At 34.3% G+C, this 17294-nt stretch overlaps 1 protein-coding gene across 1 annotated transcript in view; it reads right to left on the bottom strand.

Annotated features, from left to right (window-relative positions):
* The window catches only part of Rcd-1 (Required for cell differentiation 1), a 105415-nt gene that overhangs the window by 75959 nt on the left and 12162 nt on the right, over nucleotides 1–17294 (bottom strand). The window contains exon 3 of the mRNA XM_090411911.1: nucleotides 1933–2053. Coding sequence (XP_090268037.1) covers nucleotides 1933–2053 — 121 coding nt within the window. The remainder of the gene's footprint in view (nucleotides 1–1932; nucleotides 2054–17294) is intronic.

Raw genomic sequence — 17294 nt, 5'->3', positions numbered from 1 at the left:
TGCTACACTTGTATGGTGTGGATGGGGCATTATATTTTAAACAATACTTAGTCTTTATTTGAGTTGTATTATTAACTCTCACGTACAAATCACTTTTACTTTTTACTCTCACTTGAATTTTTTAGATTTTTTTTTGCCACTGAGAGTGCTATAATTTTTCTAATGTTATATTAAAGTTTAACATACTTCTACATATGTATGAAGAGTGATAGTGTTGGAGAGGTAAAAAACCTGCACAAGAACATAAATAGCAAGAAAGTGCAATTTTGAGATCACTGGCTTACAGTATTAGAAACTTTGAGGGATCACTATTTTGAAGGATGGATAAAGTGCTGTAGTTAGAATCAACTGCTGTAGTGTAATAACCAAACATACTGGTTTAAGCTTTGTGAACATCTGATTTACCATTTTCTTTCTCTTCCTTTTTTAGGGTTCCATTCAAACCAGGCTCAACTGCACCATGTCAATGCTATGTCCATGGTTCAAAATAACCATAATAATTATACACGTATATGCAAAAAATTCTGAACATGTTCAATCTACCTTATACGAGGGTTGTTTGAAATGTTTGGTAAATTTCCCATAGACGGCGACACAATTCCTTTATTCACATAAGTGTCAGCACATATCTTTTTCATGACCCCTGGCAAAATTTTATCTACGTGCAACAAGTAGTTCTTGTTTGGCAAACATTTAAATTGATGGTGTTTGCATTTTCCATAAAAATGGAGAAAAACGAGTTTCATGCAGTGATAAAACACTTTTATTTGAAGAAATAGACTGCCACACAGATCAAAGCCGAGTTAGATGCAGTTCATTAGGACTCTGCACCAGCATTAAAGACTATTTATTTTTGGAAAAATGAGTTTAAACGTGGTCGTAAGTCTATCGAAGATGAAGTGTGCTCCAGACGCCCGACTGAGGTCACTATGAAGGAAATGACTGACAAAATTCATGGTATCATTATGGAAGACTGCCAAGTGAAAGTGCATGAGATTGCAGACATCTCAACTGCATGGGTATATAATATACTGCATGAAAAACTGCACATGAAAAAGATGTGTGCAATTGTTGACTGTCAATCAAACATTTATGCGAAAAGATATTTCAACACAGTGTTTGGGGCGATGTTGAATCACAATTTGCAAGATTTTTTTTGTGTCAATTCGTGACTGTAGACGAAACTTGGATCCACCACTACACACCTGAGTCCAAGCAGCAGTCAAAACAGTGGACAATGCCTGGTGAAAGAACAATGAAAAATGTGAAGACCGTTTTGTCACCTGGGAAGGTGATGGCCCCTGTTTTTGGGGATTCCCAAGGAATTATCATGCTAGACTATTTGGAAAAAGGGAAGACAATAACAGGAATCTATTATGCATCACTGATGGACCATTTAAAAGAAGAACTGAAGAAAAAATGGCCAAGATTGGCACACAAAAAAAAGTGCTCTCTCATCAAGACAATGCACCGTCCCACACACATTGGCTGTTGCAATGACAAAATTGCACGAATTGAGGTTAGAATTGGTTCCACATTCAAGGGATTCATTAGACTTAGCCTTGTGTGACTTTTTATTGTTCCCAAACTTAAAATTTGGCTTGGTGGAAAAAAAAAAAAAAAAAAAAAAAAAAAAAAAAAAAAACTTCCGACGAGAATGTCCATCAAGGCTGTCAACGACTATTTTGCACAATCTGACAAATCATACTTTTTAGATGGGATGAAAAAAATTGGAAACTCATTGGGCCAAATGTGTAGACCTTGATGGAAACTATGCTGAGAAATAAAGGCGATTTTTTCCCAAAAAATGTGTTTAACTTTTTTTTTTACGTAAACTTTTCAAACAACCCTCATATAACTGACTAGAATATTTGCCTTTTTAAGTTGTGGTTGCTTACTTTTCATTTTACAAACAACAGGAAAGAAACTTACGGTCAATGTTGGTGGATTGATGGCTGGATAAATATTTATGATTTCTTGAAGAAGTGCAGTTATAGTTCCAAATGAATTCCACAACATAGGAGCAAGATCTGGAACAACCTCCCTTTTTTTACTGTATAAAATGAATGAAGCAAATTATATCATTGTGTTTCAAAATATATCATGAAACAGTGAAATTAATTGCACAAAATGGCATCTCACAAATGTCATTTCTAAACAAAATATCAGAAAAAATAAAATAGTTACTGATATATGTACAAACTACCATATCTAATTATGTGTATATCTCACTACAACTAGTCATATACCTACCATCAACAACAAAATTCATAATCTGCTACAGAGAGTGCAGTTATAATTACTGAATATGTCAGAATGGTTGCAACACAAGATTCTCAATACAAATATATATTATGGGGAAAAAATGCTAAAATACCATTAGATGCCTGTCAATGTTTTTGGAATATACCAATAGTGAAATTATACCATTGAAAAAACAACTTTTAGCATAGGTCATATATGTTGGAAAAGGCTAAACACTGAGCAAGATGAGTATGGCATGCTTGCCAATTAAATTAGGCATTTAAATATAATTAGTTATTTCTTTTCTCTTGTATTCTAAGTAAAAATATATTAGATAAAAAGATTAAAAGAATTACTAAAATTTTAAGTAAGATAGATAAAAGTACTTTGTAGAAACATAAGTAGAAGCAAAACATTTAATCTTCAATAAACTCAAATTTGGTATCAAGGAACAAAAATTCACTTAAAGCACAGTAGCTATTCATAATAGGTTCAAAAATTTGTAACATTACACGCAGTACACATTACCACTTCATTATGTTAAATTTTGAAATTTATAACAATCAATGAAGTATGCATAACAAGATGCTTACTGTACATAAAAGAAATATCTATGTTAGCTCATTAACACTGATTTCTTTTAGTCATGGAGCTAACCACAATCTAATAGGTCCACAGGTAGAAGATAGCAAATTACTAAGACCCCCCCCCCTAAACACACATGGACGACAACTGCAAGGTAAGCAGTGTGACCTGACGAATAAGCAATCACAGACCAACAGCACCACTGCCATCAGGGGTGTGGAGTGGCCTTTGACAAGGCCACTCAAGCCAAAATGCCACAGAACCTAATATTATGATATGGTAACATGGTATCCCATGCCACCATTAAATAAGCATGCCCTGGAGGATACTTGAAGATCAACCACAGCAACTGTCTGCTAAGTAAGAGGCAGTTAAACAGACTTGCTCTGTCAGGGATGGTTTCTATTTCAGGGAATGAAAGGTAGCCTACACTGGTCCTTGGCTAGGAAATAGCCACTTCTGACCAATACCTTACCTCAGGGTCCAAATGCCAGCAATAGTATCCTGGACATGAAATGAGCACAAGTATCAAAATATCAAATCAAAGTATCAAATTATCAAAGCAGACAAAATAGCTCGAATGTCACCTGAGTCAACAAAATTCATGTCTGTAGCTTAGGCAGATGGCTATATTTGAAAAGTCCATTATAATCTCTAAATTATTCTAATTGCGTTAAAAATAAACAAAAACAATACTAGGCATTGCTTGACTATTCTCCAATTAAACATCAGAGGATTTACTAGACCAAAAGAGGTACTAAATAATATTTTTAACAAGATATTTGTTAGCATTTGCTGTATAAGAAACTCACTATGCATCATAAGAAAATACTACCATTTCTGGCTATATCTTTCTTACTGATAAATCTGATGAAAGATGTGTAGGAAATCTATATTAAAATTCAGATATCCCACAAATTTAAAATATATAAATTAATTGAAGTTGTTTGTGATGTTATTTTTATCTTTGACTAATGAAGTCTTGCTTAGATATGAAATAAATTTATTAAAATTCATTATTAGAGCTTAAAATGTAATTTTGTATGAGCTGTCAAAAATTTTATAGTGTTGGCATTTATCTAAACAAATATTTACGAAATGTTAAGTAACAAGGGAAGCAAAAGTCACTGCTATATTATCAGAAATGATTAAATGAACTTACTTTGATGCATAAAAGAATGAGAAATGAAGAAATGATACAAATTGTAGCTGTTTCATTGTGAAATTGTTATTCAATAAACTTTTTTGCACTGCAAAAATGGAACTTCACTGTTTCAAGCCCAATGCTGGAAAGCAGTAATGGACACACACAATGATGGAATTGAGCAGAAGTTTCTCAATTGCATTTCTGAGCATAAACAAAAGAAAAAGAGAACATTACAGAACGTTTCTATTTACCTGTTCATGAACAGAAAAGAAGAAATCTGTGGAGTTTATGTCATCAGTACATGAAGACCAGACAGAAATAGGAAGAAAATTAGAAACAGAAGACAGAGTATATCTTTGTTATAAAGTGTGAAGGTTTTAGTAATCATTAATCCATATAGGATTTATTTCAGTTAAGGCTGAAAAGGAATTTTATTGCTTTCCAGTACATACAGAATGGGCCAAGTAAGTTTGTTTCATTAAGGATTCTCAGTCTAATAAATGATTTCTAAATGTTAGAATGTTTTAATTATTCTCCAGATGCTTTCATATAGAAAGCTGTTGTTCTGAAGTGATAAAACTGTTGATAAGGTTTTAAGAAGAATGTTGAGCATTTCACATACAAAGTGAATTTATTCTAAAGTGATGATATGGTTGATGAAGTTCTTAGTAGTTTATTCAGTAGAGATTGCTGCTACTTTCATATAGAAAGAAGTTACAGAAGTGTCTTGGATGAAGACAAGATATGTTTTCTTCAGTGTTTTGTGATTTTAGGATGAAAGAAGAATTTGACTATTGTGTTGCTGTTATGTAGAGAGCATTTGTTTTATGTTAGTCTTTCTCCTGTGTGAACTCAAGAAATAAAGGTTCTGTAGGAGACAAGAGACTAAGCTTACAGGAGCTTGCAATTGGTTTATGTAATTGTAAATAAGTTGTGTAGTTAGTGTTTTTCTTGTTGTGATTTGAATAAAATACCCTACATAGTAGTTAATTTGATGTTGTGTGTGTGTAAATTAAAGATTTTTATTTTGGTTATAGGAGTGTGAAGACTACCTCTGGGTCAAAGCTGTATAACTGAGAGGAGACCTCCACATAGCCTTTAAAGGAATGCGGAGAACCGACCAGGGCTTCTGCCTAATGTCCAATCCTCACCTTCTCGTGGTGCACCCTGTTGGGTATCTACTTTGATACTGAACGAACAAGGATGGGCTGGCAATTTGGGATTTAGCCAACCAAATTGTATTCTTATTGGTTAAACCAAAATAAAAAATGATGGTACAACATGACAAAATTTCATGCCGGCTGGGGCATCGCCCGGTTAAACAAGGCCCCCGTTGTTTTCGCCAGGGAACCAGGGCGAACAGCGAAAAGTCAGCTACTGGAACAAATCTGAAAACAAACCCCAACTCAAAATCACCAGAGTTAAAGATCGGTACTATCAACGTAAGAAGCCTGAATGGCAAAGAAATGGAGCTAGCTGAGGAATTAGATAAGTACCAGATCGACATAATAGGGATGACTGAAACAAAAAAGACCAAAACTGGTGAGATCTTTCTGAGCAATAAATACAAAATGTTATATTCAGGCAATGACAATCAAGGAAAAGAAGGAGTAGCCATAGTATTCAACATAAAATACGAGGCTAATCTTCTTGAATGGCAGTCAGTCTCAAGTAGAGTAATGTGGGCAAATATGAGAATAGGGAACTGGACAATGAGACTTATTTGTGCCTATGGTCCCACAGAAGGTTCTACTAAGGTAGAAGTGGAGGAATTTTTTGAGGCTTTAGAAAAAGCAACTGACACATTGAAAAAGGAAAAGTTGGTCCTTGTTGGGGATCTAAATAGTAGAGTAGGAAATGATTGTGACACATACAAAAATATTTTGGGAAAATTTGGAGAAAAGAGCAAAGCTAATAATAATGGCAAATATCTGTTGGATTTCTGCTCAGGACATGGACTGGTTATTACTAACACCATGTTCCAACATAAAAATGTGCACAAATTCACATGGAGAGAAGAGGCTAGGAATAAGAAAAGTCTCATTGACTATGTTATTGTTGATAGTGATGTTTTCTCCCTGGTGCAGGACACCAGAGTGTACAGAGGATTTGAAATTGGAAGTGATCACTATTTAGTCTTGAGCAGGATAAAATTGAATTTCATATTGAAAAGAATAACATGTAAGAAAGTTTTAAAGCGAATAAAAGTTGAGCAGCTCTCAGATGTGAACTGTAGACTAAAATACAGAAATATTATTGAAAAGAAAATGAAAGAGTTTGAGAACAGGAATCAAACCTTGGAGATTCAGTGGCAAACTCTGAAGGAAACATTGATTGATTCTGCCAGAGAGGCATGTGGTGAGGTTGTGTGCAAGGATAAAAAAATCAGAACTCCCTGGTGGACACAGGAAGTTAAAGAGGCAGTGAAGGAAAAGAAGAAAGCATATCAAAAGTTCCTGGCAAATAAGTCAGCTTTTACTCTTACAGAATACAGAGACAAATGTAAGAAAGCTAAACAGTGTGTAAAACTAGCTAAACAAAAGTCATGGGAGGACTTTGGCAAGAATATAGAAAATAAATATCAAGAAGGTGGCAAAATATTCTGGAGGAAAGAGTGCTGTAAAAGGAATTAGAGATGATAAAGGTGAAATGAAAACAGGAGAAAAAGATATCCTTGAAGTATGGAGTAATTACTTTGAAAAACTGCTAAATGAAACAAGCAGTGATGACAGCACAGTGATAAAAAACACTGACCAGGCATGCAGTCAGGAATACATATCCATACTTGAAGTAGAAAAAGCCATCAAAGGCTTGAAATGTGGAAAGGCAGCAGCAGTAGATGATATTCGACCAGAAATGCTGAAGTATGGTGGTATAAGAGTCTTACAGTGGCTGCACTGCATAGTTCAGAAAGCCTGGACAGAGGGACGAATTCAGATGATTGGAGTAGAGCTCTCATATATATAAAACTTATATAAAAAGTACCCATATATAAAAAGGGAAATAAAACTGAATGTGAGAATTACAGAGGTATTTCCCTACTGAGTGTTCCAGGCAAGATCTATGCAAGTATACTTGAGAAACGATTGAGAAGAATTGTGGAAGAAAAGCTTGGTGAAGAACAAGCTGGATTCAGGCCAAATAGAGGCTGTCAGGATCAGATCTTCACTTTACGACAAATAGTCGAGAAAGCATGGGAATATAACAAAGATCTGTATTTAAGTTTTGTCGATTTGGAAAAGGCATATGACAAGGTGCCAAGAGAGAAGCTATTCAATACGCTGCAGTTATATGGTGTCAATGGGGCATTATATCAAGCAATACTAAGTCTTTATTTGAGTTGTGAGTCAGCAGTTAGAATTGAAGGAAGTACGGGAAGATGGTTTAATGTTAAATCTGGTGTGAGACAAGGATGTACATTATCCCCTCTGTTATTCATTATCTATATGGATCACATTATGAAGGAATGTGGTATTAAACCTGATATCAAAATTGGAGATGTTAATGTCAGCTCTTTGCTTTATGCGGATGATGTTATACTTCTAAATAAATCCGCTACAAGTCTGCAAGATTCTCTGACTAAATTGAATAGCTGTTGTAATAGATATGGTATGAAGGTCAGCAATAAAAAGACAAAGACAATGAAAATAGGCAGAATCACTGAAAATGTCAACTGCGTTGTGAACGGAGAACCTGTGGAACAAGTAAAACATTTCAACTACTTAGGCATGATTTTTAGTGAAGATGGTAAGTTAAATACGGAAATAGACAACAGAATCAACTAGCCGGTATGGTAGGAAGTCAATTGAATAAATTCATATGGAATAAGAGAGAAATTAGTCGGAACACTAAAGTAGCTGTATATAAGACAGTGTTCAAACCAGTTTTAAACTTATGGATCTGAGAGCTGGGTCAGAAGTAAAACACTTGACCAAAGACTAGAGACCGCAGATATGAGAGTCCTGAATATCATATTAAAAATGAGAATATTAGGAAAGAACTTGACATTGTCAGCATCCAGGAATGCGTTAGCAGAGCTAATCTCAGATGGTATGGTCACTTAAATAGAATGGGAGAGGAAAGATTAGCAAAACAAGTGTTCTCTGCCAGATTGGCAGGAAAACGACCCAGAGGAAGACCTAGATATAGGTGGATTGATACGGTACAAAGTGCCTTAGACGATAGAAATATAAGATCTGATAATGTTGGAGTCTTGACAAGTAACTGACTGATTTGGAGGAAAATTGTAGATAGGAAGTTAGTAATGATGTAATTTTTTCATGTAGTACTGTCATATCCTGTACACCCCTTGAGGGTACATGGCAGGAATTTGATGATGAGTTAACTTAAGAGGCAAGGTTACATGAGATATCCTAGAATATGAATCAAACTGTGTGCAAGCTAGTTTTAGGAGTTTAGTTTCAGATGTGTTTTTTTTTTATTTTGAATTTAACAGTTTAAACCACTGAGTGTGTAAGGTTGAAAATAGTAAAAATATACCCCCCCCCCCACACACACACGTGCATCTGGCAATCTACAAAAAAGCAAATCTGAAAAGTATCTCTGAAGGACACTCACAAAGTGACTTTTCCATTGGCATCTGTCTGTACAATGTCTGGGCTGAGATGCAGACATCAACAGGTGGTGCACAGTTGAGTAGAATCTAAGCAAATGAGGGTGACTAGTGGAATGCCCAATGGCTCTTCATTAGGGCCACTACTCATTAATTTCTATATTAACATGTTCACACCGAGCAGTGTCTACATGTGTGAAAACTGTTGGCAGAAATTGTATATGGTGCTTCTGCATTGGACAGTCATGTTTTCATAAAATTGTCACTTCTTTGGTAGAATTTTATTTGTAAAATTAGCATCTGCAAAGTGTCTGGATGATATCAAATACTTCAAATGCAATTTGAACTGACTGATTTCAAGTTTTATATATATTTCTTCCTATGCATCTTTTTGCTTTACATAAATTGTGCACGTCTCTACTCAATGACTGCATTTATGAACAGCTGTCATATATATTTTCTGGAAATGAAAATTTGAAAGGGGATGTTAAGACAAATGTACTTAGTTAGCTACTGTTTAATGCTATAATAAATCTGTTTTGCTTGCATGCATGGTCTGTGGAAATGGAGTGTTGTTCATTATGAAGTGTTATTCCAGCTGTCTCTTGTTGCCAAATATTGTACAAAGCCTGTAAAACATCTGTGTACCGTATTCAGCAATATAACAAAAATGACTTGTTTTTCTTGCTTCTGCAATCTGTTGAGGTCTGAATGTTTTTCATGGTATAAGAACAATTTTTATTCCAGTCTTTGCGAACAACACATGTAGTAAAAATTTATCATGTTCTTGAATAAAAAAATAAATACTTCTATGTATTATAAGAAATGGTTGATCTACAACAAAATATTAGCATGTGCGAGTTATCTATAATTAGATAAGACAAAAGAGCTGCTGACAAAAAAAAAAGTAATGAATGCAGAATTTGTGAAAGGGTAGATAATTACAATAACCTGAAATTACTCACTGAGGATCAGTATACAGTAATTGGATACGTAAGCAAAAGAAAATTCTTATAAACCAAGCTAAATATAAATAAAACAGAAATAAATACAAGCAAACATATTTTACAAGATGATTTGCTACTCCATCAACCAACACGTATTACTGCCATGCTAAATGAATCACTTGATCAACATTTTTAGTTTATTGGATTAATGCCTTCCTATAGTTATTAACTGCATTACCAAATGTAAACAGCAGGCAATGGTTTATTATGGTTAGTTATTTCTACATTTCTTTCCCTCTCCTCATAAGTTTTTTTTTAAATTATTATTATGTGACACCTAGGAGTCCAAAGACTCATCGAGGGAGAGTGTGCCAACAGCATCGAATGATAGATCCCTTCCACCTACTAACCATGCTCAAACTTGCTTAACTTTTTGCGTGAGCCATTAGTAGTAGAGGCTCTACCAATCGACCAACCTTTGCTGGCTTATGCCATCATAAATGCACATATGCATGTCCAGAATTTATTGGATCACATGCTATTCGCTCTACATTTACCAGTAATGAAAATATTTCTATTCACACTTGTTCTTTCTCTATTTCTCATCTTTGCATGGCTTATTAATGATGGTTCACATATTTACACTTTTTAATAATTCAAATATACTAACTAAATATAGCATTCTCCTTAATTATTGTTTTCTAATATATCCTAAACCAATCATTATTTCCCCCACCTCTGTGCAGATTTGGCTATGATCAAAGAAATGTCACAATATGTGGTACATCTGCCAAAACTGATGATGCAAAACTGGGAAGAGAACAGCTGATAAAGGTGATGTAGATATCCTGCAGAATGATTTAAATAAATTGGCAGTGTGAGAAAAGGACAATGACTGTCCATATAATGTTGCAAAATGTAAGGTTAATGCACTTTGGGATGAGAATATTACCTACTTTGTATCATACTGATGGTAATGGATTACAGGAAATTGACGATGCTGGGGATTTGGGGAGGGGAGGATGAATAGAGGTTTGAAGTTCGAAGACATATGGTAAAAGTTTGCAAAATAGCTCCATGGATTATTCAAATGTTGAAGAACACACTGCTAAGTAATGATTAAGAGGTTATTATCTCTTTATACTTTATATATATATAATTTGGCCACATCTTTACTACTGTGCACAGATTTGGTCACCTGGATTTCTTTGGGGATTAAGAGATGAGATAGTGGAGAAGATTCAGAGACAAGCAACCAATCTATAAGACTGACAAAAGAAATTTTTCAATACACGAGGAGCAGGATGAGAACACTGAGTCATCCTTGGAAGTTGTGCAAGAGTGATAAGGATATGCAGACTAGGTTCTTTGTTTATAGAGTGATGAATTAATGGAATAAATTGCCACAGGTAGTTTTGAGTGCCCCAACACTGAATAAGTTTAAGGAGAGATATGATAGGCATTGTGTGAATAATGGTTATTGTGGGTCTCTCACAAGTCTTTTGACTCCATGGAGATACACATATAATAAAATAGAGACAAAGTGGATTTATGAAAATAGAGAAAGAAGAGAGCATCTTCAGTATCAGAATGATACTAAAAAGAATGATACTATAAAAACAAAACTACAAACATAAAAATGAACAATAAACCCCAAAACTTTCCAAATATCAAAAATGCATTATACACAGTTGTGCACTCTCTCTCTATTCTTCATCTCTACAGTGAAGAAATTTTTGAAAGTATACAAGAACTAGAGTAAAAATAATAGTATGGAATATAAATAATATCTGTTATGCATGATATTATACTGACTGCTGAAAGAGGAAGACTGCAAAAGATTTATACAAGCATGCCTGAGAAAAAGGCTAGTAATTATGGAAGAAAATCTTGGAGAACAAGCTAGCTCCAGACCAAATAGGTCTTTTTGAAGATCAGATTTTCACTTCACAAATTGTTGAGGAATTATGGGAATATAACCATTATATGTGTGGATAAGAGGGTGATTGATGGAGAGAATCCAAACAGTAATTTATTCAGGAGTAGAGTACAGTAGAAAGCCTGTAACTAGTGGCATGTAGTAGGGATCTGTACTTGAGCCACTGCTATTTAATTTGTACATTAGTGATATAGGAAATTTTTTGAGGGATAATTTTCAGTTGTCTACTGAAAATTATCCCTTGTAGAAGAAGTATCTAAAACAACCTAATCAGATTACTTAGTTACTGAAGAACACCCTGACAAGCAGCAATAAGCAGGTTATTATATCTCTTGATAAGACTTGATAAAGTCAAATCTTGACTTCTGTGCACAGATTTGGTCACCTGAGTGTCTTGGGGATAATCGATGGGAAGAAGAACCACAGAAAGTGACCAAGATGGTGGTAGGTCTATAAAATGCACCTTATGAGGATCAGTAAAGATTTGGAGATTATAGAAATTGGTTGGTAGGCAGAAAAGAGGTGATGTGATTGAAACAGAAATTTCTCAAAGGTTTATATAAGACTGATACAGAGAAAATGTTTCCTCGGTATCAATCCTGTAGTCCTAACATCCTTGCTGTTACATGCTGTTTTCAGGGATAGCAGAAGTCTATTTTTTGTCTGGAGAGTAGTGAATTAGTAACAGGTTGTGACTGCAAATGAATTCAAAAGGAAAAAAGTTAGATATTGTGCAAATATTGCATAGTGCTTAGCACGATACTTTAGGGCCTCCCTTCAATGAATATGGACTCCAATATGGAATAATAATATATATTTGTCTGCGTGGTTAGCCTAATGGCTATGTGCTTCACAACCATATGCCTGGGGAAGGAGTGTCCTAGGTTCGATTCCCATTGATGACGTGAGAAGCTTAAGGGTCTTCCTCAGCCATAGCTAAGTTAGCCGGTCTTGGGCAGGACAGCAGGGTTCTCCCCCCCGCCCCAGTTTATCTGGGGTTTTTCATCCCGCAAGCAAGCAAACTGGCCCTGTACACACACATGGATACAGTCATGAACATTGCCCTTAGGGGATGAAGCAGAGGAGTGACGATCTGGCTGCATTAATAAGCCAGTAACCCCTCATTAGGAGGGGACTCAACCTGTCCTATGAGAAGGATAGGAGAAACATATATTTAAAGTTATATAGATTCGGAAAAGCATATGACAAGGTACCAAGAGAAAAGCTGTTTAAAATGCTATACAATTATATGGTGTAAATGAAATATTATTGAGCCATACAGTCTATATTTGAATTGTAAGTCAGCAGTTATAACTGAATGAGGTACAAGAAGGTGATTTGATGTTAAATCAGGTGAGACAGGGGTGTCCATTATCTCCACTATTAATCATCATCTACATGGATCATATTATGAAGGGTATTAAGTTGTAATAAACCAGATATCAAAACTGGAGATGTAAATTTCAGTTCATTACCAGATGGCAAATTAATAACTAAACAACAGAATTAGCAAAGCTGGTATGGAAGAGTTAGCTGAAGACCACAGATATGAAATTTCTGACAAACATAATATCAATGGCAGAATCATTAAAAATGGGAATATTAGGAAAGAATCTGACACTGTTAGCATTCAGGAATATGTAAGCAGAGCTAATTTTAGATGGAAATGGTCACTTAAACAGGAAGGGAGAAGAAAGGTTAGCAAAAACAAGTGTTTCTGCCAAGATGGCAAGAAAAAAGACCAACATCTAATCAGATTGATATAGTAAGGAGTTCATCAGAATACCAAAAAATAAGATCTGATGATACTGGAGTCCTGAAAGATAACAGATTAATTGGGAGGAAATTTGTAATGTAAACTTTACATTACATTACAGTAATGATGTTAACTTTTCACATAGTACTATCATAATGTGATACTATTATATACTATCATATACAGCAATCCCTCGATTAATGCGTCATTTTTTTTCTATACCCAAATTCGATTAGTGCGCCTATATACATCTTAAAAATAAATGTTACAGATTTTAAAAATTTTCTCTCTGTACATTTTTATGACTAACTATTTTAAAAAACCACTCACCAGGGTGAAATAATTTAGTTACCAATTTAAAACATTTCACAAAGTGAATTTTCATGGCGTACACTATTTCAATGTACACTATGTGTTCCAAATTTACCTCCAAAATGTAATTCATCTGCTAATTACAGAGCCTTTTGATGATCGTATCTTGTTCATCCTTTGCAACTGTTTTCCTTAATTTTTTAATTTAAAGTAATTTCCCAGCCTTTCATCACGAGTAAAAGAAGTGGAAGTGTGAAAATGATTCGAAAAGTAATCTCATTGGAAGAAAAACTTTGAATAATAAAGAAAAATGAACAAGGCAAGTCCAGAGCAAAGATAGGACAAGAACGCAAAAATGGGTGAATCAACTATAAGAGCCATTTTAAGCAAAGCTGCTGAAAGAGAAAGGTAAGACTGCTTCAAGTTCATCATGCATGCAGACCACTCTAAATCTAAGTATTACAATGATCGAATTAGAGAAACTTCTTTCTACACGGATCAAAGATTGTAACCAAAAATGGATCCTGCTAAACACAGACTTTATTAAATCAAAAACATTAAGTCTTTTTGCAACCTTGAAAGAAAGAGCTATCAATGATGGAAAAGAAGAATTCCACACTAGTGCTGGGTGGTTTGAGCATTTCAAAAAAGAGAAATAGCCTACATAACATTTGAATCACAGGCAAAGCTGTAAGTTCAGATAACAAGGTGGCCACAAATTATCCAGAGATTTTGAAGAAAATTGTGGAAGAAGGGAGGGGACTATTGTGACTAACAAATATTTAATATCAATGAAACCAGCCTTTTTTGGAAGCGAATGCCTTCCAAGACTTATCTGGCCAAATCAGAAATTCTCAGCCTGGTTATAAAGTCTCAAAGTTGAATGACATTTCTGCTGGCAATACGTGAGCCATTTGGAATCACATTCTTCCACATTGTGCAAAATGATTTTAGAGGCTTTTTCAAATGAAGCTAAGTTAATTAAATCTCATTCTGAGAAATTGGGCGATTCCTCCCTGTAAAATTTAGATGCACAGCAGAAAGATCCTGAAGAAAATTTAATCGCTGACAAGCCCAAAGAGATTTCACAGAAACAATTTGAAAATGTTTGTACAATCAAAGTTTTTAAGCAGCAATGTTTAGAGGCTGGCCCTGATGAAGAAAGAAGCAGTAAAATTTGCAGAAGAGTAGAAGAGGCAATAGGGCCATACCATCAGTTGTATGCAAGAAACAGAATGCCCACCAAACTACGTTAGCTCAATTCTTTGTTAAGTAGTAGAATAATAAATTGAAATTCTGAATATGTTTCATTGTCTATCAGCTTCATGGTTTTCCTTTAACTAGGCTGTGAGATATACCCTAATTCTTTTATAAAAAATAAAGGTCAAAAAAGAAATTTGAGGAAAGAATTATACATTTTCCGATAGGTTATTATATTCGATTAGTGTGTTTTCGATTAATGTGCCTGTTTTAAAGAATGCACTAGCCACATTAATCGAGGGATTGCTGTAGTGATGACGATGGTATAAGGAGTTTACTATATTAGCAATTCTAGTATAATAGAACATAATTTAAAGAATTATGTCACAACAGCAATTAGATATTTTAAAGGACACGTAAAATAGGCATTACATATACACACACACACACGTACATATTTACAATAAACACACAGAAAAACAGATTTAATAAACTCCAAGAAGCTAGTGTGCATGACACCTATAGCTGTTCCTTCAGTCTGCTTGTACAGTTTATTCTGTCATGCACACTAGCTTGCTGGAGGTTTATTAAATTCTGTTTTTCTGTATATTTCTGATATTTTATGGTACATCTAGAAAAACCAACTCTTCCATACTATTTCCCTTTAGCCTCATACCTGGCTTCGATTCAGCACTTTGGCTCATGATATGAGAATTACTACAATTTGTGGATAAAATACACCCCTTGTATTTCCATATCAAATTTACTACTAAATGGGAATACATTTAGTAGTAAATTCTTACTTTTATAATCAATATTGAATCAGACAGACTGAATTTTCTGTTTTCAGTAAAACCTTCCTTCACTGGTATGCAAAGACTCATCTTCAGTCTATCATCCATCACAGAACTTGTATAGAGCTTGTGCTATCTGTTCTTCTGGTTGAAACCATTAAATAAAATTCACACTGGCAACTAATGGTTATAATGATACTATCATTCAGAAAATTGACAGTTATCCCTCAGCTAAACTACAATCAGGTATAAAAAGACTTTCCATATCTTAAAAGGAAGATCAGGAAAAAGAGCAGATTCTTTACAAATGGTACGTACAGTCTGTATACTTCCTTCCAACCAGCTTGGAAACTTTTCTTCTTTTCTATCATCTACCAAGGACAAATTACCACCCCTCTCCTTACCAGGTGTTTATCAAGTGCCCAGTTCACATTGACTTTGTTATTTTAGGTAGATTTGTTCTGCCCAATTACCAATTACCTGTTAGTAGATAGACACTAACAAATTAAGACAATAATGAAGCTTTTCTCCTTTTGGAGAAAACAATAATAATGGTTCTTGGATTGTTACAGACTAAGTAGATGATGAATTTTGAGAAATTCCAATGCGTTATATAAAAATAAACTCCAAATTTCATTACACTTACAGCATTAATTAATATTCTTATCATATAATAATGGGTTTTTTTTTGGCAAAACAAACATAATATAATTGTATAAATAACTTATGCTGCTTATTTTCATGCTATTACCACATATAAACAGCAATATTAGAAAAGAGAAATCAAAAAACTGAATTATGTTGTCAGATGACTGCAAAAGTACCTGAATCATCAACACAATAACATAAAATTCACCAATGAATTAGAATCTAATGGTTTGCTCCCATTTCTGGAACTTCTACTAAGGACTCGGGTAAATAAAGTCTATATTTTGAAAGCCTACACATACTGACATATCTACATGCCTCATCCATCATTATAGATCTCAAAAATTGGATACCATTTCCACACTAGCAGCAAGAGCCCACTGACTCATTAGTAACAAGGATGAACTTGCCAAAGAACTTCAACATTTACACTTTCCTTCAAAATGGAAAGTGGCACACGAAAACGCATAACGAAATAGCACACTATCTCCAGACTACACAACCAACATGAAATGAGAGAAATTTCCAATGAAGAAGAAAACAGAGGATTCATCATGCTTACACATATTAGCTCTATGTTCTAAAACTAACAAAAATACTTGAGGAATTTAAAATCAAAGTAGTGTTGGATTCTAATTATGTAGAAAATAGAATAAATGTTATTTGATTCAGAATCCAACATGATTTTCCATCACAAAGGCTGCGTTTGTAAATATTATTTAATGTAAATAACGTAAATTATAATTTGATATCATATAACTACCTTAATTATATCAATTATTTAATTATTTAATCAAAGAAATGTGTTAATGGTAAATAGATTCTGTATTAAATATTATTAAGCTATTTTATTTATTGTTATGTCAATATTATAAAAACTTGTGTTTGCAATATTAACTTGCATTTATTGAAAAGCAAATATTCTAATTATTCCTATTTGTGTATAAAGCTTAACGTATGTAATGACTCAATGTAATAGTATAGCCTTGTCTAACATTGGCGAGAATGTTTATATTTGTCTGTTGTCATGGAGACGCGTGAAATAAACGAGCACGAGTGGAACAGAGCGTGGGCTGAAGAGAGAATAAAAAAAATCGAATAAAAAGTAAGGAGTTGGGATGGAAACTTGGAAGTGAAAGGAAGCAGGGT

The sequence above is a fragment of the Typopeltis vanoorti genome, chromosome 22 (genome assembly GCF_054136105.1).
Source record: "Typopeltis vanoorti isolate ZY-2024b chromosome 22, IOZ_Tvanoo_1.0, whole genome shotgun sequence".
Lineage (NCBI taxonomy): Eukaryota > Metazoa > Arthropoda > Arachnida > Uropygi > Thelyphonidae > Typopeltis > Typopeltis vanoorti.
Note: the sequence above shows the minus strand (reverse complement) of the source record. Positions and strands in the feature narration are given on the sequence as shown.